The sequence below is a fragment of the Podarcis raffonei genome, chromosome 8 (assembly GCF_027172205.1).
Source record: "Podarcis raffonei isolate rPodRaf1 chromosome 8, rPodRaf1.pri, whole genome shotgun sequence".
Classification (NCBI taxonomy): Eukaryota; Metazoa; Chordata; class Lepidosauria; order Squamata; family Lacertidae; genus Podarcis; species Podarcis raffonei.
This window is the reverse complement of record NC_070609.1, coordinates 28567522-28591582: the sequence shown is the minus strand read 5'-3', so window position 1 is coordinate 28591582 and position 24061 is coordinate 28567522. Positions and strand designations below refer to the sequence as shown.

General features: G+C 44.0%; 1 protein-coding gene across 2 annotated transcripts in view; it reads right to left on the bottom strand.

Moving 5' to 3' along the window:
- MYOM3 (myomesin 3) overlaps positions 1-24061 on the bottom strand; it is a 42578-nt gene that overhangs the window by 2431 nt on the left and 16086 nt on the right. For both annotated transcript variants that reach the window (XM_053398785.1, XM_053398784.1), the window contains 20 exons: positions 18358-18541; positions 17511-17685; positions 15910-16031; positions 15241-15428; positions 15020-15146; positions 14302-14480; positions 13214-13328; positions 11799-11955; positions 11549-11658; positions 10155-10199; positions 9099-9235; positions 8212-8356; positions 7514-7573; positions 6781-6848; positions 5312-5422; positions 4974-5061; positions 4156-4194; positions 3758-3863; positions 2036-2199; positions 578-614 (listed from right to left, as the gene is read on the bottom strand). In XM_053398785.1, the coding sequence (XP_053254760.1) occupies positions 578-614; positions 2036-2199; positions 3758-3863; positions 4156-4194; positions 4974-5061; positions 5312-5422; positions 6781-6848; positions 7514-7573; positions 8212-8356; positions 9099-9235; positions 10155-10199; positions 11549-11658; positions 11799-11955; positions 13214-13328; positions 14302-14480; positions 15020-15146; positions 15241-15428; positions 15910-16031; positions 17511-17685; positions 18358-18541 (2357 nt within the window). The remainder of the gene's footprint in view (positions 1-577; positions 615-2035; positions 2200-3757; positions 3864-4155; positions 4195-4973; positions 5062-5311; positions 5423-6780; positions 6849-7513; positions 7574-8211; positions 8357-9098; positions 9236-10154; positions 10200-11548; positions 11659-11798; positions 11956-13213; positions 13329-14301; positions 14481-15019; positions 15147-15240; positions 15429-15909; positions 16032-17510; positions 17686-18357; positions 18542-24061) is intronic.

The window sequence follows — 24061 nt, the reverse complement described above, 5'->3', positions numbered from 1 at the left end:
ACTGGCTTATTACATAAGATTAGAGAGTTCCACCATAAATATCCAAAGTCGTCCCATCCTTAATTAAAATTAAAACACTAACAAAGACACCACCACCCCAACTGTAGGGCAAATAAAACCCCCTCACATCCCTCAAGTAACTGGCATTTCAATCTTGCATGTCTTCCCACCCTACTTTCTGGTGGTTTTTTTGGTGTGTTTTTTAAACAAAGCTTGCCATCAGTGCTTTTCTGACAAGATCTAGTTTGGCAGCTGTTAGAAGAACAAATTACACCCCCCTTTGTTTAATGGTAGGTCCAGTGCAGAGTACTTTGCTCCAAAGGGCAGGTGCCACTTAAAAAAAAATGTGGCTGCAAAGGATCACTGCAAAGGGTGAGCAGGCTGGTGTAGATGCCATACTAACTGCTTCCTATCTCAGGATGCACATTTTGTCATGAAGTACACAGGGCATCAGCTTCACACCCAGATGATTGGAGCATGCTCAGAAAGGAAGCAAAACCTTCCTCTGCATTGAGTCTTGGTTAAGTGACAAGTAGAGATTTTCTACGGAAAAGGAAAGTTTGGAGCAAAAACTTACTTGAGCCTTTGATGTTCAGCCAGCGCATCATCGAAAGCTGCAAAAAGAGAGAGATTTTGACTGAATGAACCATGTTTTTCTTTACTGTTGAAATATGAAAACAATACCAGGTTCTTGTCCTCTATTTGTCTCCTATGCACAGAAGTGTCATTCATCTCCAATGAAGTACCCAAACTCTTTCTCCCTTGGGTTACAGACGCTTTAGGTTGTGTTTTTTCAGGTTATGGACCCCCCGAAACCTGGAAGTACCAGAACAGGTTACTTCCAGGTTTTGGCGGTTGCACATGTGCAGAAGCTCTAAATTGCGCTTTGCACATGCGCAGAAGCGCCAAATCACAACCTGCATGTGTGCAGACACGCCGCTGCGGGTTGCGAACGTGCATCCCGCACAGATCATGTTCACAACCTGAGCGTCCACTGTATATAGCTTTAAGACAAATACACAAGCAGCCAACAAAAAGGAAAGAAGGAAAGATTGCCAGCAGTAAAATGTTTTCTATTATCCCAAACACCTATGCCCATAAATATGGACAGAAAATGCTCAGTTGCCCTCTCTAACACAGGGAATTAGTCTCCATTAGTGAAAACAGAGCCTTGTTCATTGGGAGAGGAGAAGGGAAGGTACTTGTAGAAACTGGAGGTAAAAAATGTAGAGCTGAAATGACAGAGATGGGGAATTCTAAATTTCCTGCAACATCTCAGGTAGGAATGGTAAGTAGGAACCAAAGTGTTATTGGAATAAGTACACGGAGGGAAACAGTTCTGTGGAACACCAAGAAGTAACTGAAACTTACAGCATAAGCCTATGAGTGCCATTTAATTCAGTGGGACTTACTCCCAGTGCATATAGGATTGCAGGTGCAGGGTAGCAGTAGCCATTTTGAATTTGGTTGTTGTAAGAGATGTAGTGTATTAAGTAAACTTTGTTCCATAGCTCAGTCTCCTGCCACTCAGTGACATCACATTGCTCCTTTGCAATAGCAAAAATTACATATCCCTCAAAATCAAATATCAGTACAAAAATCTATAAATATCTGAAATTCAAAAAGTCAAATCTTGACACCTGAAATGTTGTTGAATCTGTGGGAAATTTTCTTCCAACTCTAATCCTGCAGGGAGGAGTGTTAAACCAGGATCTCCTCTAAGATGGAGCTAAGTGAGCTAAGGCAGGAACTTAGCAAAGTCACAGAATGTTAATTTTCTAGGCCCGGGAGACTCATCTGAATTGGCGTGAGGAAGCAGGACTTTAGTCAGCAGGTCTTCCTTAGTTTCAAATGGCTGGAAGTGAAACGGCAGGGATCATTCAGTTTGCAATGTAAGGGTTAATTTTGCCAGTGTTAGAGAGAGGAAAACCAAAGGCCAGGCAGAGTGTTGGGTGTTGAGACGAAGGCAAAGATGAACTTTTGGGTACCTTCCGACTCTACAATTCTATAAAAAAGCTGTTGGTTTGCTGCTTACCTTTGCCAGACAGGTCAGTTGACAGCTTGCGTGATTTTTCTCCATCAAACAACTCCAAAGTATATTTGCCTTTGTCCGACTCCTTGGGATCCAGGATGTGGAGCCAAACCTGCTCCATGGTTGTTCCTGTTTTCAGTCGGTCTCCTCCTTCCACGCGCTTGTCGCTGAATAAACAGGATGACATTGGATTACCATGATGTAAAAAACAACAACATTTAACTATGTCAGAGCAATGGTGCTGGGGCTAGATGTCTTAGTGCTGGTGCCAGCTAGCCTCTTCTCTGGGGAATGTGATTGATGCATTACTGCCACAGAGAGTTAGGAAGCTAGGGGTTAAGTTATGGAAAATATCTAAAATTGGGGTGTGTGGCCTTTTGCTACACTCAGAAGTTCCAATGTTCCTTTGTTCCTCCCTCTCTCCCTGATTCAAAAATAGGGGGTTGACCTTTGTTTCACTCCTGAAGCAGACTAGTCCACTCCATCAGTTTCGTAGACAAAGAACTACAAATGGTGAACCAAACCCCGTGCCTTTGAGTTAAGGCAGAAGAGAGCAGCAATCCCCCCTATCATTTTACCAGAAGATTTGTCCCACATTTTCAGGTATGGAGGCAGTGACTTCTGACAAGCGGTGTAAAGGTTTCCCCCCTCCATCTTTAAAATAAAGCTCAATTGCTGAGAAGGGGTTAGACAAGTGGTGGCATGCAGGCAAAAGGCTCATGCATATATGGCAAACCATGTAGACGTGTCATTTTTGAACACTTCCCCACCCCATGAGTACACATACCTCTTATGCTAATAATTTCCAAAAATGCTAGATTTGAATGTGAAATATTAGTTTTGAATGTAATTTCGTTTTGAGAATCTTTTGCAATCCCCTGAGCAACGCTTGGAGCTTTAAAGTGGTGGGTATAAGCATTCTTTTTTTTTTTTTTAAATCAATCTTTATTAGTTTATAAGCAATACACAAAGAAAAAAGAAAACATAACTCCAAAAAGAAAAAAGAAAGTACAACACCAAAACACACAAATATTAAAAACAGAAAACTTTCTCCACCGACTTCCGACCTCCTCAGCGTGGGTTCTTTGTTTCCTTATTAATTGCATCTATTTTTCAATAAACTTAACCTGTATTAAATGTTGTTTGTGCTCTTTTTACCTTATGCTATCATGAGAGTTAGTCAAAGCATACTAAAGCTTTGATGTGGGGAAAATGTTCTTTTAAATATAATCTGTAAATGTCCCATTCATTGTTAAACTTTTGGGTCAACTGATCCCTGATCTTCTCAGTCATATTCTCTAATTCCATATACTCAAATCATTTAACCTGCCACTCCGCTTTTGTTGGTATAAGCCAAGGGTCAGCAAACTTTTTCAGCAGGGGGCCTGTCCACTGTGCCTCAGACCTTGTGGGGGGCTGACTATATTTTTTTTTGGGGGGGAAATCAACGAAATCCTGTGCCCCCACAAATAACCCAGAGATGCATTTTAAATAAAAGCACACATTCTACTCATGTAAAAACAGCAGGCAGGCCCCACAAATAACCCAGAGATGCATTTTAAATAAAAACACACATTCTACTCATGTAAAAACACACAGATTCCCGGAACATCCGTGGGCCAGATTTAGAAGGTGATTGGGCCGGATCCGGCCCCCGGGCCTTAGTTTGCCTACCCATGGTATAAGCATTCTGAACCAATTAAGTACTAATAAATAAACACATACTTGTGGTCCCAGGTTGCTTTCATGGCATCTGTGTAGTATTTCACTTCGCTGTAGATCTTGATGCCTTCTACAGTAGGCTGGACTTTCAAAGGTGATGCAGAAAGAACTAAACAGAGAATTTTGGGGAGGGAGGGGTTGTGGGGATGGAAATGCAGTTGAGAAAGATGATCAGGCCTCCTATTTTTTGCCTTTCTTTTAACCCACATTTGTTTATTTTCTTTCTGCCTTTATTCCATGATGATAGCAAACGCAGGTATGTATACATATCGTTCTCAGAGGGCACTGACCAAACCCAGACCTGCTTAGCTTCAGCAAGGCGGCAGTCTTGTATCTATTTACATCTTTAATGTAATGTTATTGATACCACAAGGATGTGGGTTTAGAAGTAAACAACTTACCGCTGATCCTGGCAAGTTCCTTGAGGATGTCATCAAATGCTGTAAAACACATTTTTAAAAATCCTTTTAAGTAGATAAAAACAATCAAGCAGCAACACATAGCAAACATATCAGAATGGCAATATTTTCAAACTATGTTCTGGATAACCATGGGATTACTTGGAAAAGAATTAGGGGTTATTCAGTTAGAATTTCACTGAGATCTCGCCCTTCCTCCAAGGAGCTCAGAAGAATGTGCATCAATCTTCTTCAGCCTGGTACCCTTCTGATGTTTGGGTCTACAGTTGCCATCATACCCAGCCAGCACAGCTGTTGGCAAAGTGCTGGCCACACAAGTCTTTTTTCCTCTTATCCACACAACAAATCCTGCTTAGGTAGATTAGGCCAAGAGAAAATGAAAGGTCAAAGTCACCCAGGAGATTTATGCTGAGTGGGAATTTGAACCCTACCTGGTACCTTCCAGATGTTCGGGGCTACTTATAAATAAAACAAATCTTTTCTGAAAATGCTATTACCTCCCAACACCAATAATAATTATTATAATTTCCAGGGCATGTGAATGAAACAACCCATATTTGTACTTCTTGTGTGTATGTATAATTTTCGTTTTCATTCAGTTCTGCTGTTTTTGTTTTTTTGTTCTTGTTATTGAAGTGCACAAACTTGTTTAAATAAATGAAAATATTTTTTTTTAAAAAAACACCAGAGTGTGTTGTTTGATATACTCTGGATTTGTGTTGATAAAGGGCAGGTTATAAATATTTTTTAATGAACAGACAACAATATATCTCCCGCCCAAGGAATGAAGAGAAACATACCTTCCTTAGAGAGATCAAGCTGAGTTGTATCTTCCCCTCGGTCATCAGAAACCACAGCTTTGTATATTCCCTTATCTGCTTTGGTAATCTAGCAAAATACAGACAGACAGGCAGACAGACATACAGACATATATTTATCTATCAAGAAATGAAAAAAGCATTGAGCATCATTGGTGTGTAGGGTGATCTGATGCAACGAAGGTCCACATTCCTGTGCACCATGATTACCTGGGCAGTCTTTCATTCCCCCCTCCCCATTTTAGCATGCAGTGTCTATAAATCCATTTTAATTCCACCCTATACAATACTGACCCAGTTGGCTATTGCACACTCTTTACCTTCTTAATCCGCAGGACTCCAGCTCCTGTCTTTGGGTCATACTGACCATCTGAACGAGGTTTGTTATCAAAGAACCATTTGAAGGTGCTCTCCTTCTTCATGTTTGCTGCCTGTTGAAAGGAAATGGGTAGGAGGGTGGAGGCTTACTTGAAATCTGGTTAGGGGAAGCAATGTAGAAACTCCTCCTCTCTGCTGCTACAGCATCCCCTAGGGCAGCCCTGCCAGGGAATCCCATTTCTGGCACAATTTATGTCACAAATAGTTTAGCTCTCAGCAGTGGTAGAGTGGAGGGAGAGTGCAAGGGAGCACAGCTCCAGGATATTTTACAGGGCCTGAGCAATGACAATACCTGCTGGGAGTATAAGGGAATTGACGAATTCTACTTGCAAGTGAAATGAGCGCTAAAGAGACTTTCAGGTATAATCTATTGTCTGGGACAGAGGAGCATAGACGAAGTCAGAGAAAGAGGGAAATACTTAAATAGAGGCTAGGTACTGCTTTGCTTTTATTGGATGGCATGCCTGCTTCATGCTAGTGGTTTAAACAGTACAGTGGTGCCCCGCAAGACGAATGCCTCGCAAGACGGAAAACTCGCTAGACGAAAGAGTTTTCCGTTTTGGAGGTGCTTCGCAAAACGAATTTCCTATGGGCTTGCTTTGCAAGATGAAAATGTCTTGCGAGTTCCTGCGGGTTTCCCCCCCCTCCTTTTTCTAAGCCGCTAAGCCGCTAAGCCGCTTATCCGCTAAGCCAATAAGCCGCTAAAAGCCGCTAATAGCGCTAATCCGTCAATGGGCTTGCTTCGCAAGACGAAAAAACCGCTAGACGAAGAGACTCGCAGAACGGATTCTTTTCATCTTGCGAGGCACCACTGTAACTTATTGCAGCTTCCTTGCAAGATTGATTGCATTTCTGTTGTTGCATTTCAGTTGGCTGACGATCTTTTGGCTTTTCAGTTGGCTGACAATATGACACTATGCAGTCAGAGGCAAGTACCGATGAGTTCAGTGAAATTGACTTCCTGCTGGTCCTAATAAATTGAGTATCGTGGTATGTACTGCTGCTCTTTGATGAGTGTATAATACAGAGTGGATCAATAACAACTGCTTGCATTGTTGGACTCTCCTTGAGTTCACAGTTACAAAGACTTATGATCTCTTGCACTTAAAAAATCTAGCACTATACCACTGGTCCACCGGCCTCTGGTAAAATGGGAACAAGGCTGAGATTGTGGGGATAGTTTTATTTTGTTAACTGAGACCAGGAGACAGAACATTTCGCATCTTTGTTATGCCAAAACAATAGGCTTCACTCCCAACCCCACTTACCTGGGAGTAAGCCCCACTGAATTCAACAGGACTAGGCATAGATAGGATTGCACTCTTATCTGCCTATTAATTGTGGATATTGTCTCTCCTCTTTTCTTTTCCATAATAATAATAATGCCAGTGTCCGGGATTGTGCTATTTACCTTGCAGGTCAACAGGACTTCACAGTCTTCAGTGACCTTCCACTGTAGCTGTTCAATAAAATGTGGACCTATTAAATGGAAAGAAACAATCTCGGCCATCTGCTGTGCTCAAAGTCATTGTAGATTTGAAGAAGGGGTTGGTTTCTAGGCATAGTTAAGCATAATTTTCTTTTAAAAACAGTCAAGGGAATCTTGACTAGGCAGAACTAGGCAGGTGATGAGATGGGTGGAATTTTGAGCACTATCACTTTGGGGACAGGATTGATTTCTTCTTCTTTTGCTTGTTGAAATTAGGCATTTTCCTATTTTAAACAATTTTAAATGGAAATGTCAGAAATCAAAGCCCCTGGTTTTGAAAAATTCTTAGATGAGAACGAATCAGGCATCCAAGCGGGGAGGTGCATCCGGTGGCTCCACAGTGGCTCAATGTCCCTACAGCAGAAGCCATTGGGTATTCATTGTTCCCCTTCACCATCCACACCACTGTACAAGTCTGTGTCCAGCTTTGGGACTGTCTCTAAAGTACAACACACTGTACAAAACTCTTGCTAACTTTTCAGCTCCTTTACCTGTAACCTTGACCTACCTTCCCCCATGTCAACAAATGCCATTTGGTATCACAGCTATGCTCCCCCACCTCCCCATCCCAGGTGCATTTTATGGGTGACCCCTTTTGCCACAAACGCAGCTTCTCAAGCCAGGCATATAGCCACTGACTGCAAGGGTATCTTACCATGCTTTCTCTTCCATTCTCTCTTCTTGGCATCAGCCTCTGCTTTAAGTTTATCAAAATCTGGAAGAATAAATACACCATTGGATTAGCGTGTGATGGCAAGCAAAGATATCTTGATTCATGAAGGATAGTGTTGGATGTTTAACACTGTGCTAAGATGAGTAACTTCCCCAGATGTGTTGATCTACTAGGTTTTCCAGTAGATCTATTAGGTTTTCAAGACCCAAGGGCACGAATATGGAGCGAAGGTGGGAGACTGACTGCGAGACAAGAGAAAGTAATGATACTTGCCCGTGGATGGTAGCGATGGAATATTCTTTCCATTTCAGTTTGTCTCAATTTCTAATTTTTCCAATCTTAAGTGTGATTCACCACATTGCCATAACTTTATGATTGATTTTTTTAATTAAAAAACCCAACTATTTAAGAGCTGTTCCCTAAACACTGCATCAACTTCAGACACTTCCTGAAAATTTAAAATCAGCCTTCCCTAAAGTGGTGTCCTCCAACTGTTTTGAACCACAGTTCTAATCAGTCTCACCTACCCCTGGGCTGGGCTGGCAGGGGCTTATGGGAAGTGTAGTCCAAATCAGCTGGAAGGGATCAGTTTGGGGAAGGTTGCCTAAAAGTTACACTGGACCCACAGTCACAAGAGACATTTGCAACTGCCTCCTTTTGCTTCCTGACCCTCCACATACCGTCCCCAACCAGAGCCAAAGTAAACTGGTTTTCAGCTTTTCCGTCTTTCAGCTTGGCAGTGTATGTCCCCTTGTCGTCCTCAGAGAAGTCTTGGATGATCAGTTCCACAAGGCCTTTTGCTTTGTCAAAATTGATCTTATGTGTCTAAATGTAAACAACGGCAATAGCAACACAAGCAAAAATAAGTTGTTAGCAAAGGAGAACATGGCTAGTGAGGAACTGAACAATGCATTTTAAAATCCCACTAAAATCACAGCAAAAGTCAACCATGAGAATAAGAAGGAACCACTTATTTATATCGGCTCACTACTCCAAAGACTTCAAAATTGAGAAATAGGGTTTGTAGCATCCAGAAAGCAAGAAGGGAGCAAGCAGGAAGGGATTCTTAGGGGCAGAATTGCCCCAAGATATTTTTTGGCCTGAAAAGTACAAGATGGAGCTCTCTCCATTTTTCATTTTTCATACAGAAGGTGGCTGGACTGTCAGCATCTTCCACTGGACAACCTCTTCCATTGCATCTGAGGGAAACTCATCAGCTGATGAGTGTGTGTGTGTGTGTATTTCTGCTGAAATGTCTGCAGACACCAATTCCCCACAAGGAAATGCCTTACAAGGCAAAACTGAGCAGGATTTAACAGCCCCATCAGCTAATAAGCTGGGGTGTCTGTGCTAAATTATGCTTTATTGGATGCTTGCCCCAGTTTCTTGGTGCACAGCCAATGCAGACCTGAACCTCACTCCTCTGCCCATTAGCTGACGTCACCAAGTGACATCAGTTGAGTGACAGGTTTGGGGGAAATGGCATCATGGGCCTAACTGGATCCCAGATTGGCCGCAGGGCAGCGGTTCCTCACCCTTCTCGTAAAGCAAATGATGGGAAACTCACTGGAGTGCTTGAAAGCTCCTTTCCATTGAAAATCAAGTGCAGCTCTGCCTCTGGGGAGAGTTTCTCAACCTCCAGCCACAGCCGCACCTCCCCTTTCTCAAGAACATCAATGTTCCATCCGGATATCAGGTCAATTACTGAAAGGAACAGAAGAAGATGTGACAGGTTATTGGAATCCGAGGATGAAGAGTGAAGCTCAACTTGAACTAGCAACATTTGATGGATTAAGGCTTATTGCTGAACTCCTTGGGAGGCTTGGAAAATCTAAAAAAAAACAACCAACCCCATAAATATTTGGTCTGATTTGCCTTTAACACTATGCCAATCCATGGCAAAACCAATGCCCAAGGGTGTGAATACTCATAGTAAAACACTTTTGACTTAGCATTACGTTCATCTCCTACAGACAAACCATGAGCAGTAAGTGAAGAACAAACCTTGGTTACAGCTTGTGGTTTGGAGCGAAACTGATTCTGGGTTTGGCCACAATGCTAAACTAAACCATGGCTTGGTTCCAGATAGGGTGGTGGAGGAGGAAAGTGGCCAAAAGTAGATGCCTGTATGCATTCACCCTTAGCCCTGGTTTGGCTTGGCTTTCTGTGCAAACTGGGCCTACACATCACACCTAAAACAAGCTTGCCTGGTTGCTGAAGGCTGATATAAAATGTACAAACAGAAAATATACAAAAATACACACAAAAACAACTAGGAGTTATTCATTTTTATCTATTTTAAATTTTAATTACAGTGGTACCTCTGGTTACGAACTTAATTCGTGCCGGAGGTCCGTTCTTAATCTGAAACTGCTCTTAACCTGAGGTACCACTTTAGTTAATGGAGCCTCCCGCTGCTGCCGCACAATTTCTGTTCTCATCGTGAGGTGAAGTTCTTAACCCGAGGTACTACTTCTGTAGTAGTCTGTAACCCGAAGTGTTTGTAACCCAAGGTGTTTGTAACCCGAGGTACCACTGTATTTTTACCCTTGTGTTTGTTAACCCCCTTGCTCACTGTTTGTAGCTGCAAAGTCACATATCATTTTTTAAAACAACAACTTACAGGGGTTGCGGATCTCCTGACTGATCTTCCGCAGCTTGTCCAGTTCTGAAAAAAAATGCAATGAACAGAACTAGCCCTTAGACTTAAGAGAAGGAGCCATGCACATCCCAACCCTTTTCCCATTGGGTGCTGGTGCTTTGATTCAGTTGCCAAATTTCTACTGCGCTGAATAAATGAGTGGTAGAACATTTGAGACAGCCTTGGGAAGGAGCCGATTCAGTAACTAATAGAAAACACTCAAGGGTGGCACACAGCAATGGGTGGTCTGAGAGATGGCCCTGGCCAGGCCAGGCCAGGCGTGAGTCCCCAAGGGATAGGCAGGCCAGGAGAGCCTCATTCAGCTCATGGGCTAAAGGTTCTGTACACCTAGTTTGGGGTGCTTGAGTGCAATGCCCCCACAATGACATTGGTTCCCTCTGATTGCATTGCCTTAGACTGGGTAACCTGGAACCCACCAAGTCATGTAAAGTTTGACTGCCACATACAGTGGCCTGTTGGGTGTCAGGAGGTAAAGAACCGGCCCCCTTTTGTGGGCTGCCTTTCATGGCTGCTCAGCTTAGTTTGGGTTGGTGGATCACAAGTTGTGCAAGGTTCCTCTTAGAGCAGCCTCTCTCAACCTGTGGGTCTCCAGATGTTGTTGAACTACAACTCCCATCACCCCTAGCTAGCAAGGCCAGGGAGTTGTAGTCCAACAACATCTGGGGACCCACAGGTTGAGAACTGTTTTAGAGGATGATGTGAATGAAACCAAAGTAACCATGCGGTGGAGACTTGATTGGATTTTGCTTGAGGAGACATCTTTGTGGAGGTAGAGGATGTAAGAAGGCAGCAATTTCTATTCTGACCTATATTCCTCTCAATCAGCGCTGTTTCTCTTTTGCTGCAGCTCAGTTTCTGTCAGATACTACAGTATTTGTCTCACTGTCCAGTATATAACATATGTTACATAACTAGTTAAGTTACTTATATACTTTACCTTCATTTCAGTGTTTAAAAACCCCTCGTGCCATACTGCTTGAGGACTTAAAAAGAACAATGTTGTGAATGAATACTGGTAGTATTCACTTGACTGATTCCATTCATGACCATAGAAGAGCACACACTATTTCTGCTCTGCTCCCTTTTCCATTTTTGTCAGAATTCTCCAACATTACAAGGTGCAGGAAGAAAACATTTACCAATCTGCACTGAGACCTCTTGTCCTTATGAAAAAGGAGAGTCTTGCAGAATAGAACCTGCCCACCTCAACCTCTTTCAGGCACATTTGAGGATGGAGCACAGAGGATGCACAATTTCAAACCTAGCAACTTGGGAGGAATTTATATCTGAGCCTCCAATCATGCAGAATTAGCTATATTCTTTTTTTTTTAACCCTGTAAGGATGGATTATTTACCTTCCTGGGTTAAAAGATGACTGGCAGAGATGTCTTCATCAGTGTCTGTTACTTCTACTGAGTATGTCCCCAGATCTCTTTCAGTGGCATATTTCAAAATGAGTTTAGATCTTAAAAGAAAAGAAAATGCAAACACACAAATTAAGACATATCTATGCAGCTATAGTTGTTCTCAGGGTCCTGTACTTTGGGTGGCTTTTAATGGCACAAAAGCACACCTAATTAAAAACTGGCAACACTGCAAGCTTACTTATCATCTTTGTTTACAACCTCGACCCTGTCAGGATTTGGTGGCCCTTCGTAATCCTTAGACCAGATAAACTCTGAGGTGTCAACCATTTCTGGAGCCTCAAAGGCCATATAGATGAATCCTTCTTCATCCACCCCAACTTCAATTTCTTTTGTGCCTGCAAATTAAAAGAAAAACATAATTTAATTTTTCAACACAGTGAAATAAACCACAACTTTTATCACCTTTTCTCCTTGCCTAATGCCATTACATAAGAGGATCCTGCTGGATTAGGTAAATGACCCATCTAGCTCAACATCCTGTTCTCACACTGGCCAACCAGATGCCTAAGGGAAGCTGGCAACCTGGAGAGGAGCGATGCCCAACTGCGATTCCTATCAAGTGGTATTCAGAAGCATGCTGCCTTTGACTCTGGAGGAACAGCACCACCACCATGACTGGTAAAGGTAAAGGGACCCCTGACCATTAGGTCCAGTCGTGGCCGACTCTGGGGTTGCGGTGCTCATCTCGCTTTACTGGCCGAGGGAGCCGGCATACAGCTTCTGGGTCATGTGGCCAGCATGACTAAGCCGCTTCTGGCGAACCAGAGCAGCACACGGAAACGCCGTTTACCTTCCAGCCGGAGCGGTACCTATTTATCGACTTGCACTTTGAAGTGCTTTCGAACTGCTAGGTTGGCAGGAGCAAGGACCGAGCAACGGGAGCTCATCCCGTCGCGGGGATTCGAACCGCCGACCTTCTGATCGGCAAGTCCCAGGCTCTGTGGTTTAGCCCACAGCACCACCCGTGTCCCTACCATGACTGGTAGTCATTGGTAAGCTTGTCTTCCATGAATTTGTCCTCTTTTAAAGCCATCCAAGTTGCTGGCCATCACTGCCTCCTTCGGGAGCAAGTTCCAATAGTTTGACTATCTGTCCTGCATATTCCAACATTTAGCTTCATTGGATGCCCATGAGTTCTAGTGCTGTGTGGGAGAAAAGCCTATTATCTATGCACTTTCTCCATAAACTTCTATCATGTCACCACTTACTCAGCTGTTTTCTAAACAAAAAGGTCCCAAAAACTGCAGCCTTGCCTCATAAGGGAGTCACTCCATCCCTTTGATCATTTGGTTGCGCTTCCTTTTTCCAACTCTACAATATCCTTCTTGAGGTGAGGTGACCAGAATGGTACACAGTATACCAAAGGCCGTCACACTATATATTCGTATAATGGCTTTAAGATTTTCGGTGAAAGGTCTCCCTTCCCTGGCCTGATGCCCTCCTGAGGACATGGACTACAGTTCTCACCACCCCCAGTCTACTGACCTAATCTTTCTCCAAGGAAATGCAGACTTTTGTGAAGAAATGTGGAAATAAAAAATGTTGAGAGAGGAAAGGGAGAGGAAATGGAGGGCAGAGGCAGAAGCTTTGTACCTGGTTTGGTTTTTACCACCACAGGATCTGATGGCAAGGATGGTGGGCCAACTCCTGCCTTATTCAGGGCCCACACTCGAAAAATATAGCATTTCCCTGTCTCCAGATCAGACAGCTATCAAGAAAAATGTAAGTAAAAGAGCAGGTAATAGTCAGAGGTAACTTGCCAGAGGTGCAGAAACTCCAGTACTTGCTTTCATTTCCCCTCCCCGTTCCTTTTTCCTTTGGTAACAGTCAGAGATAACATGTCAGAGGAGGGCATGGGTACACACACACACACACACACACACACACGGGCAGAGAGTATTTTCCTCCTAAAATAGGAGATATTCTTCTTCTCTTATCTCTATGCTGCTCTGTGATGGAAAAACAGTAGTTTACCCCCACTGGTCCAGCACTGCCGTGGGGTGGAACAGCACCACTGGAAGAAGTTTTTAGAGTGTTTCTGAAATCTCTAGGACTTACTGTAATGGGGCCATCAGAACCGGCCCAGCCATTAGGCAGAGTGAGACCACTGCCTCAGGCAGCAGAAGCTCGAGGCAGCACTCCCATGGGTGCCCTGCCACCTCCGCCAGTGGCAGATAAGCGCCACCATCATTGGCATTGATTTCAGACAAGATTGCATCCAGTTTGGGTGAGATCTCACCTGAAACCATGTGAGAACTTGCAGAGCGCACAATATCTCACACAATTTTGGGTGATCTCTCACCCAAAATTGGTGCAATCTGCCAGCGGTGGATGCAGCAGGGTGTGTGGTAGAGGCCAAGTGGGTGGCGTAAGTTGTGGCAACAGCAGCAGACGTGGTGGCGGCGGCAGGAGTGGCAGCAGTGGCAGGACAAATTTCTGTTTCGCCTCAAGTGGGACACACCATCCCTGGGGACTGTGCAGTAGGAAGAAGAGATTTTTTTTCCAAGCTAAGAAGAGAGCGTTACTCTCTGACTCCCAATTTTGGCAAGAGGGCTGGTGGTACACTAGAACTGGCTTCATGGGCTGGATTCAGCCTGCAGGCTTCAGTGGACCTTGGCGTCAGAGGAGCAACGACAGCTGTAATGCAGATGTAAAAGGCACAGGAAATACAAGAGAAAGACCTTCATGTGGGTGCTGGATATTGGCTGCTTGTTCAGTTGTTCCCACGTGTCTGATCCCTCCTCACAGGCATCCACGTAGTAGCCAGTGACAGGGCCTGCTCCAGTATACACAGGTGGCTCCCAGTGAAGCATCAGAGATGTGTCTCTCACTTCTGTACACCTGACATCATAGGGAGGTCCTGTTTCAAGGGCAGATGAAATTTCAAAGTATGCGCAAATGAGAAGGTGGGAAAACAGGGGCAAGGAGCACACAGGCCCCTTAATTTCATAGAATCATAGAACCATAGAATTGTAAAGTTGAATCTCTGGACATACATTCCCCCCCCCAACTTGCCAGGAGGGGTCATAGTTAGACCACCGTTCCATCTGCTTGGGAGTCATCTGCTGTGACAACCTCACAATTGTCCTAAAGCCCAGCCAGACCTTCCTGGTCAGGCATTCTTCTCCTGCTGTTTTAAATTCCAAGGTGAGACTGGGCAAGATGCTTTTACCTGATGGTACGATTTAAGAACAGCTTTGGGACTCTTAATTGGTGTGAAGCTGGTTTGAGGCATAACCCATCAGATAGGAGTTGCAGCAAAGTACAGGGCGTGTACGCATTTGGGATCACATTGTGAGACCACAGATTTTAAAACCCAGCACTAGAAATGCAGAGAGTGTGCAGTAAATGGGTGTGTGAAGACAGCAATCAGTCTCAAGGCCTGGCATTGACTTTTACCTGGCTCTGGCATTGCCCACTCCTCGCACTTGAATATGTCACTGGGTTCTGACACCTTCCCAACACCAACCACATTCATTGCATAACCACGGAACTCATAGAAGTGCCCTTCATCCAGGCTGGTGACCTATATTGAAAGAGAGCAAAAGTCTTGCCTAAAAGGAATAGTAATTTATTTACTTATTTCTTCAGAGGCAAACTAATGGCACAAACACCCATACCGTGTAAACACGCTGAGCTATTGGCTTAATGTTGATCTCGTGCCATTCAATCTGCGACACATCGTGTTGATCCAGGAAATAGCCCAGGATGGTTGTGCCTCCTTTGCGTTTGGGAGGCTTCCAAGCAATGGTCATGTTGTCTTTCCCGCAACTCAGCAAGGCAAAGGCCCGCGGGGCTGATGGACAAGCTATGCAGGAAATAAATTAAAGGATAATGAAGGTTTAGAATCTGATCGGCATGCAGCTTCTCTCTCAAGTTGTGTGGTTTCCGGGGATAATGTGTACACCATAACTAAGAGAAATTCGAATTGGTTTGCCTTTTAAGGAGAAACGACCTAATTCATGCTTCTCAAACCAATTCATGAACTAAAACACAACTATCCTTCAAAATTTGCACTTCCCCTAATTTTGCAAAGCAGTTCTCCAACCAGACAATATGCACAAAGATGGCTGAAATGTGACATATCATGTGACATTGTATATAAGCATTGGATTAGGAGAAACTGCTTGCAAAAAATGTTTATATTGGTCAAAGCTGCATACAAAAGAAATTCACACTAAAATGCAAATGGATTTTCAGAGGAATTTTCTTTTCTTTTCTTTTTTTAAAAAATGAGAAAGCTAGAGTACAAAAATGGATAGATCTGTCCACCACAAAACAATACTTACAGATAGCCTGCCTCACAATGATGGCATCTGATTCAGGGGAGCTGTCACCCACGCCAGCTTCATTGACACATTTCACACAAAAGACGTATTCTTTGCCTGTTTTGAGCCCTGGAACAGTGAACCTGATAAACAATTGAAATCCCCCCTGCATGGTCATTTCTTAGCACCCTACAAGTCATCTTCAAAACTCAGAATGTAAAAGTGCTTGCAGTGTTCAGCCTATTTATTTATTTATTAACATTTGCAGACACAAACAATACTGAAAGCAGAATCGCACATAACCACCATGAATACAAGTACAGTGGATGCTCAGGTTGCGAACGTGATCCGTGCAGGAAGCACATTCGCAACCTGCAGCGCCACGTCTGCGCACGCGCAGGTTGCGATTCGGAGCTTCTGCGCATGTGCAAAGCACGATTTCGCGCTTCTGCTCATGCGCAAGTGCCGAAACCCAGAAGTAACCCATTCCAGTACTTCCGTGTTAGGCGCAGTGTGCAACCCAAAGCATCTGTAACCCGAGGTATGACTGTAATCATGATTACACAATAAAAAGAGTTTCTGGAGCAGCTCCTAGTGAATTCAAAACGACTACCTGACTGGAGAACTGGGCCGAAGGTAACAAAATGAAGTCAAAGAGGGATAAATGTAAGGTTCTCCACTTAGGCAGGAAGAACCAGCTGCACATATATAAGATGGGGGACACCTGGCTTACTAGTAGTACATGTGAAAATGATCTAGGGGTCAGCAGTGTAGCTAGGGGGGCAAGGGGAGGAGTGGGGCACACTGGGTGCCACTTACCCAGGGGGGCGGCATTTACCATGGGGCCTGCAGCGTGCCTGGGCCACATGTCTCTCCTGGGAGTGATGTGGTGGCTTGAGTGTCTGCAGGCACCACATCTCCCGGCAGCTGAGGGGGAAGCAGTGGGTGGACTCCTGCAGCCACTGCACTGCCCTTATATGGAAGATGGAGCAAGCTTGTTTTCTCCTGCTCTGGAGGGTAGGACTTGAACCAAGGGCTTCAAGCTACAAGAAAGGAGATTCCAACTAATTTTCAGGAAGAACTTTCTGACTGCAAGAGCTGTTTGACAGTGGAATGGACTCCCTTGGGAGGTTGTGGACTCTCCTTCCTTAGAGGTTTTTAAGCAGAGGTTGGATGGCCATCTGCCATGGATGATTTAGATGAGAGTCCTGCATTGCAGGGGTTGGACTAGATGACCCTTCCAACTCTACAACTCCATGATTCTATGATTCCATGAATCACAGTGTCTTGAACATCTCCCAATGAACACAGTGAAACTTACTTCTGAATAGACATGCACAGGATTGCCCTGTACACTAGTTACAGTTAGATCTCATTGAGATAAATGGGACTTCCAAATAAGTCATCATTCACCTTTCATTATTGATTTCAATGGGACCTCAGCTTAGCTAACTTACCTGTCTGTATCCAACCCAATAACGTTATAAAATAGTACAAACAAATGGAATTTCCCCCTCCCCTGTTTCAAATCTCAGAGCTGGGTGATAGGATCCAGCCCATGCCCTCAAAGAAGGTCAGAGAGGAGATGCAGAGAGGGATACCAAATTGCTTTACCAACTTACTCATTACATGTGACGGGTTTATTGTTGACCGTTTGCCATTCATCTGTCCCAACCTCCCGGCAATATATATAATAGCCAAGTGGTTCCTGGCCCTCCTTTGGCTTGCTCCACTTCAGGAAAACAGAAGTGCTTGTGTCTCTGAAGGTCAGCACCTGGGATGGAGGTGGGAGGGGAGCTGAAGAAGGGAAAAGAAGAGGGATGGAATCACCAAAGAACAGCAGCTCTTGGGAGCCTATTATAGCTCCTTCCAGGTTCAAGTTGGGTGTTATTGCTATCAGCCACGGGTAGGGATGGGGAAGAAATTGGGTTTGGTTCACATTTTAATGCAAGCCCACCTAATTTGCATTTCCCGAAGCAATCTGCGAACTAATATACAACTAACCTTTGAAATTCACCCTTCTCCAAATTTTGCAATGAAGTTCTCTAACCAACGTGTGTAAAGAAGTGTATATTAGAAGAAAGTGTGTGTAAAGATGCATATACAGTGGTACCTCAGGTTAAGTACTTAATTTGTTCTGGAGGTCCGTTCTTAACCTGAAACTGTTCTTAACCTGAAGCACCACTTTAGCTAATGGGGCCTCCTGCTGCTGCCACGCCGTCAGAGCACGATTTCTGTTCTCATCCTGAAGCAAAGTTCTTAACCTGAAGCACTATTTCTGGGTTAGCGGAGTCTGTAACTTGAAGCATATGTAACCTGAAGCGTATGTAACCTGAGGTATCACTGTACTAGTGAAATTAACATACCAAAATGTTTTATATTCAGAGAAATTGCTTGTAAAATGTGTGCAAGCAAAACTGTATCAAGGAGAAATGTTCACTGAAACGATTCCATTAAAAAAAATATTACCTATTTTTTCTCCAGAAGAGATGGGGTCACTGGGCAAGGAAGGCTCGCTCACTCCATACTTGTTCACAGACCGCACTCGGAAGCAATAGGACTTCCCTTTTTCCATATCAAAGACAGTGAATGTTGTGGAATTCACTGGGGTGTCCAGATTAGCCATCTGCCAGCTGTCGCTGCCTGCTATCGACTGAGAAGATAGGAAGGGTGATTTATCAGTGGCTAATTGCTATAAACTAGAGACAGTAGCGCTACAAGGATAAAGGATTATTATTAATTTTGTTTATTTGATTTATATATGACTCTTCCTCCCAAAGAAGCCCAGGGCAGCAGACACCATAATGATAAAGCATTTGAAACATTCTAAAAACAGCTAAAAACATTAACTCAACCAAGTGACCTTGGGGTTGCCAGGAACTGCATTTCTGCCATCCACTGCCTGGGCAAGCAGGAAGGCTTTCAGATTTCTCTTGCAAGTCAATAGTGAAGGAGGCAGAGGAAGGGCATTCTGCAAATGGGGAGCCACCACTGAAAAGGACCCATCAGGAGATAAAGAATTACACAAGTTTTAGAGACTCATAGAATCATGGAGTTGGAAGAGACCACAAGGGCCATTGAGTCCAACCCCCTGCCAAGCAGGAAACACCATCAGAGCACTCCTGACATATGGTTGTCAAGCCTCTGCTTAAAGACCTCCAAAGAAGGAGACTCCACCACACTCCTTGGCAGCAAATTCCACTGTCGAACAGCTCTTACTGTCAGGAAGTTCTTCCTAATGTTTAGGTGGAATCTTCTTTCCTGCAGTTTGGATCCATTGCTCCGTGTCCGCTTCTCTGGAGCAGCAGAAAACAACCTTTCTCCCTCCTCTATGTGACATCCTTTTATATATTTGAACATGGCTATCATATCACCCCTTAACCTCCTTTTCTCCAGGCTAAACATGGCCAGCTCCCTTAGCCGTTCCTCATAAGGCATCGTTTCCAGGCCTTTGACCATTTTGGTTGCCCTCCTCTGGACACGTTCCAGTTTGTCAGTGTCCTTCTCGAACTGTGGCGCCCAGAACTGGACACAGTACTCCAGGTGAGGTCTGACCAGAGCAGAATACAGTGGCACTATTACTTCCCTTGATCTAGATGCTATACTCCTATTGATGCAGCCCAGAATTGCATTGGCTTTTTTAGCTGCCGTGTCACACTGTTGGCTCATGTCAAGTTTGTGGTCAACCAAGACTCCTAGATCCTTTTCACATGTACTGCTCTCAAGCCAGGTGTCACCCATCTTGTATTTGTGCCTCTCATTTTTTTTGCCCAAGTGCAATACTTTACATTTCTCCCTGTTAAAATTCATCTTGTTTGTTTTGGCCCAGTTCTCTAATCTGTCAAGGTCGTTTTGAAGTGTGATCCTGTCCTCTGGGGTGTTAGCCACCCCTCCCAGTTTGGTGTCATCTGCAAATTTGATCAGGATGCCCTTGAGTCCATCATCCAAGTCGTTGATAAAGATGTTGAATAAGACCGGGCCCAAGACAGAACCCTGTGGCACCCCACTAGTCACTCTTCTCCAGGAGGAAGAGGAACCATTGATGAGCACCCTTTGGGTTCGGTCAGTCAGCCAGTTACAAATCCACTGAGTGGTAGCAAAGTCAAGACCGCATTTTACCAGCTTCTTTACAAGAATATCATGGGGCACCTTGTCAAATGCCTTGCTGAAATCAAGGTAGGCTACATCCACTGCGTTCCCTTCATCTACCAGGCTTGTAATTCTGTCAAAAAACGAGATCAGGTTAGTCTGACATGACTTATTTTTCAGAAATCCATGCTGACTATTGGTGATCACAGCATTCCTTTCTAGGTGCTCACAGACTGTTTGCTTAATGATCTGCTCCAGAATCTTCCCTGGTATTGATGTCAGGCTGAGTGGGTGGTAATTATTTGGGTCCTCTCTTTTCCCCTTTTTGAAAATAGGGACAACATTTGCCCTCCTCCAGTCTGCCGGGACTTCACCTGTTCTCCAGGAATTCTCAAAGATGACTGCCAGTGGTTCTGAGATCACATCTGCCAGTTCTTTTAATACTCTTGGATGCAGTTCATCTGGCCCTGGAGACTTGAATACATCTAAACTAGCCAAGTATTCTTGTACTATCTCCTTAGTTATTCTGGGCTGTGTTTCCTCTGCTGAATCATTTGCTCCAAATTCTTCAGGTCGGGCATTGTTTTCTTTATCAGAGAAGACTGAGGCAAAGAAGGCATTGAGGAGTTCAGCCCTTTCTGTGTGTGTCCCCTGTTTGCATTTCACCATCTTCTCCTCTGAGTGACCCCACTGTTTCTTTGTTCTTCCTTTTGCTACGAACATACCCATAAAAGCCTTTTTTGTTGCTTTTAACCTCTCTAGCAAGCCTGAGTTCATTCTGTGCTTTAGCTTTTCTGACTTTGTGTCTACACGTGCTGGCTATTTGTTTGAATTCCTCTTTGGTGGTTTCCCCCCTTTTCCATTTTTTGTACACATCCTTTTTTAATCTTAACTCAGTTAAAAGTTCTTTAGATAGCCACCCTGGCTTCTTTAGGCACCTTCCATGTTTCCGCCTCATTGGTATTGCCTGAAGTTGTGCTTTTACTATCTCCCTCTTAACAAACTCCCAGCCATCATGAACTCCCTTTCCTTTTAGTATTACTCTCCATGGGATCTCACCCAGCACTTCCCTAAGTTTTATGAAGTCGGCTTTCTTAAAGTCAAGAAATTGAGTCCTAGTATGCTTGGCTGCTCCTTTCCGCTGTATAGTAAACTTCAGAAGAGCATGATCACTCGCGCCTAATGATCCTTCCACTTCTACCCCACTAACCAGGTCATCAACATTGGTTAGGACCAGATCTAAAATGGCTGTTCCTCTTGTTGCTTCTCCATAGGTCTTCAGATCTCCACATAAGGAGATCTCTCCATTCTTCAATCTCCAATTCAGACCAGATTTTCATCATCCAGTACTTATTTTCCTTTGTAACCATCATGTCAGGCCTCTGGCTCTCCTTTGTCATCTGCAACATTACATCTCCTCCTTCCTTTTCCTCAGAAACAACATATATCTCTTTCTCCACACTCTCAAATCTCTCAAGTTTCTCTTCTTGTCCAGCTGCATGAACTTCCTGAGTCAAATCCTTATCAAATTCAATGAATTTGTTTACTGTTAAGTCCAGAGTTGCAACATTGGTAGCCAAAACATCAATTTGGCCTTGTAACTTTCCCAAGAGAAGAAAAACTCTGTCCAATTTAGCTTGAATTTTTCCTCCTTCAGCCATTCTTGTAATGTCCCAAAACCCCCTCTAGAGGGATTTTGGTTACTTAATCTTCCTTCCAGTTCAAATCCAAAAATCAAGTTAGTTTGTATCAGTTCTTCCTTGTTTTCAACAAAATATAACCAAATTGTCACAGATATATCCAGCAGAGACAGCAGAAACAAAGTTCTCTTTTTCCTTCTTGACAGCTAATTTGACAGCTGTCAAACTCTTCTATATCTCCTCAACAGGCTCTCTCGGGGATCACTCCCGGGTCCAGGGGAGTGGCACTTCAGCTCTCAAAATTAACTCTTATCCTCCAGTAAAATTACTTATACTGCCAAATCGTGAAATTAATGTCTTTTACCCAATAAAGAAGAAGTAGTTCTCTCGACCTTAGTTAACTAGTCCTTGCTTTAAATTATTTACAAGACGGGGAGACGGACTTCCTGTTTGCGCCTTCCCCGATCGTGCCTAATTCAAAAAAAAATTTTCTTTGCAAATCCAATTTCCGTACTACTCACGGGTTGTTGCTTTTAAAGTCCAATTGTTCACAAGAAGAAGTCAGCGCTCTCCGACCATGGCATGCGGCTTCACTCCGCAGGAGAAGCAGTCGACTCTCAGCACTGCGCCGCTCGCCCCGTTCCCCGTTCCGAAGCCTTTAAAAAGGCTCCTTCGCGGGTCGGGGGGGCGCAAATGGTGCCCGCCGAGTCACCAGGTTCACAGGCTTCAGCGCCTGTGATTTCTGAGGGTCCCCGCGTTGCCGCAGCGGCAAGACCCAAATCCTGCAGAGCCGATTCCCTCCGGAGCTCAGAGGGAATCCGCCATTAGTCGATGGCGCTAACCCGGAAGTTCCTCTTGTTGCTTCTCCCACTTTCTGGACAATGAAGTTGTCTGCAAGGCCAGTGAGGAATCTGTTTGACCTTATGCTCTTGGCTGAGTTTGACATCCAACAAATATCCGGGTAATTGAAGTCCCCCATTACTACTATCTCCCTTCCTTTTGCATGCTTGGCCATCTGTTCCAGGAAGGCATCATCTATGTCCTCTGTTTGGCTTGGGGATCTATAGTAAACTCCCACAATGAGGTCACTGTTATTCTTCTCTCCCTTAATTTTGACCCAAACGCTCTCACTTTGGCTTTGAGGTTCTAAATCTTGGATCTCTTCACAGGTATACACATCCCTGACATATAACGCCACTCCTCCTCCTTTCTTGTCTGGTCTGTTTCTCTGAAATAGATTGTATCCCTCCATTATTACATTCCAATCGTGGGACTTATCCCACCAGGTTTCAGTGATGCCTATTATGTCATATTTAGTTTGCTGTACCAAGAGCTCAAGCTCATCTTGTTTATTTCCCATGCTTTGTGCATTAGTGCATTAGACATCTGAAGGCAGCCCTGTAATGCTGGATGTTATGTTTTCAGATATGCTGTAAGCCACCCAGAGTATTGGGGAAACCCAGCCAGATGGGCGGGGCATTATTATTATTATTATTATTATTATTATTATTATTATTATACAATGCCAACAGGGCAGCCTCCAGTGGTGGGACCACTAACAAAGCCTCTCCTGCTGACTGTAGGATCCAAGATGGTTGAGACTGGGGAAGGTGCTCTTTTAGGTACTTGGGTCCGAAATTTAGTCTGGCCCCCCACAAGGTCTGAGGGACAGTGGACTGGCCCCCCGCTGAAAAAGTTTGCTGATCCCTGATCTAGCTCAGCATTGTCCACACTGACTGGCAGCAGTTTTAGGCACGGGATATCCTCAGTCCTACCTGGGAGTGCTTGGGGATTGAACCTGTGACCTTTTGCATGGAAAACAGCTGCTCTATGACTGACTTGGAGCACTTGGAGCTGGATCAGATTAAAAGGCCCATCTAGTCCTGTTCTCACAGTGGCCAACCAGATGCCTCTGGGAAGCTGCAGGTATCATAAAAGCTGCTACTTTTGCACTCAGCACAACAGAGTGACATATAAATAAGGTAAAGGATCCCTGGATGGTTAAGTCCAGTCAAAGGCGTCTAAGGAGATGAGAGAGTAGCTTGGAAAAATTACCCAAGTCCTTGCAATTCGGGGAATTGAACAATTTGAATAATTTCTGAGTTAATCCATGGCACACTTGGAAGCCCTTGCCCATTTCTAATTAATTTTATTAATTAATTGAAAAGCCATTCTAGGCCATTTATTGTTTGTTTTGTTTTTTTAAAATCCACAGTGGAATACAAAAGTAGCACTATAATCAAAACAGTAAAAGAACATTATGAAAACAGGAACAGTTAAGAGAGAAATACAGAAATAACAGAGTCAAATCCTATAGCTCAGGGAAAAGCCGGGGCAAAAATATAGCGGGATCTTTACAAGATCTTTGAAGCAACTAACAGGAATGTAGGACGGCACTGACTTCAGTTCTGTCCCGTATTTGCCAAGATGCAACACCGTTTCCA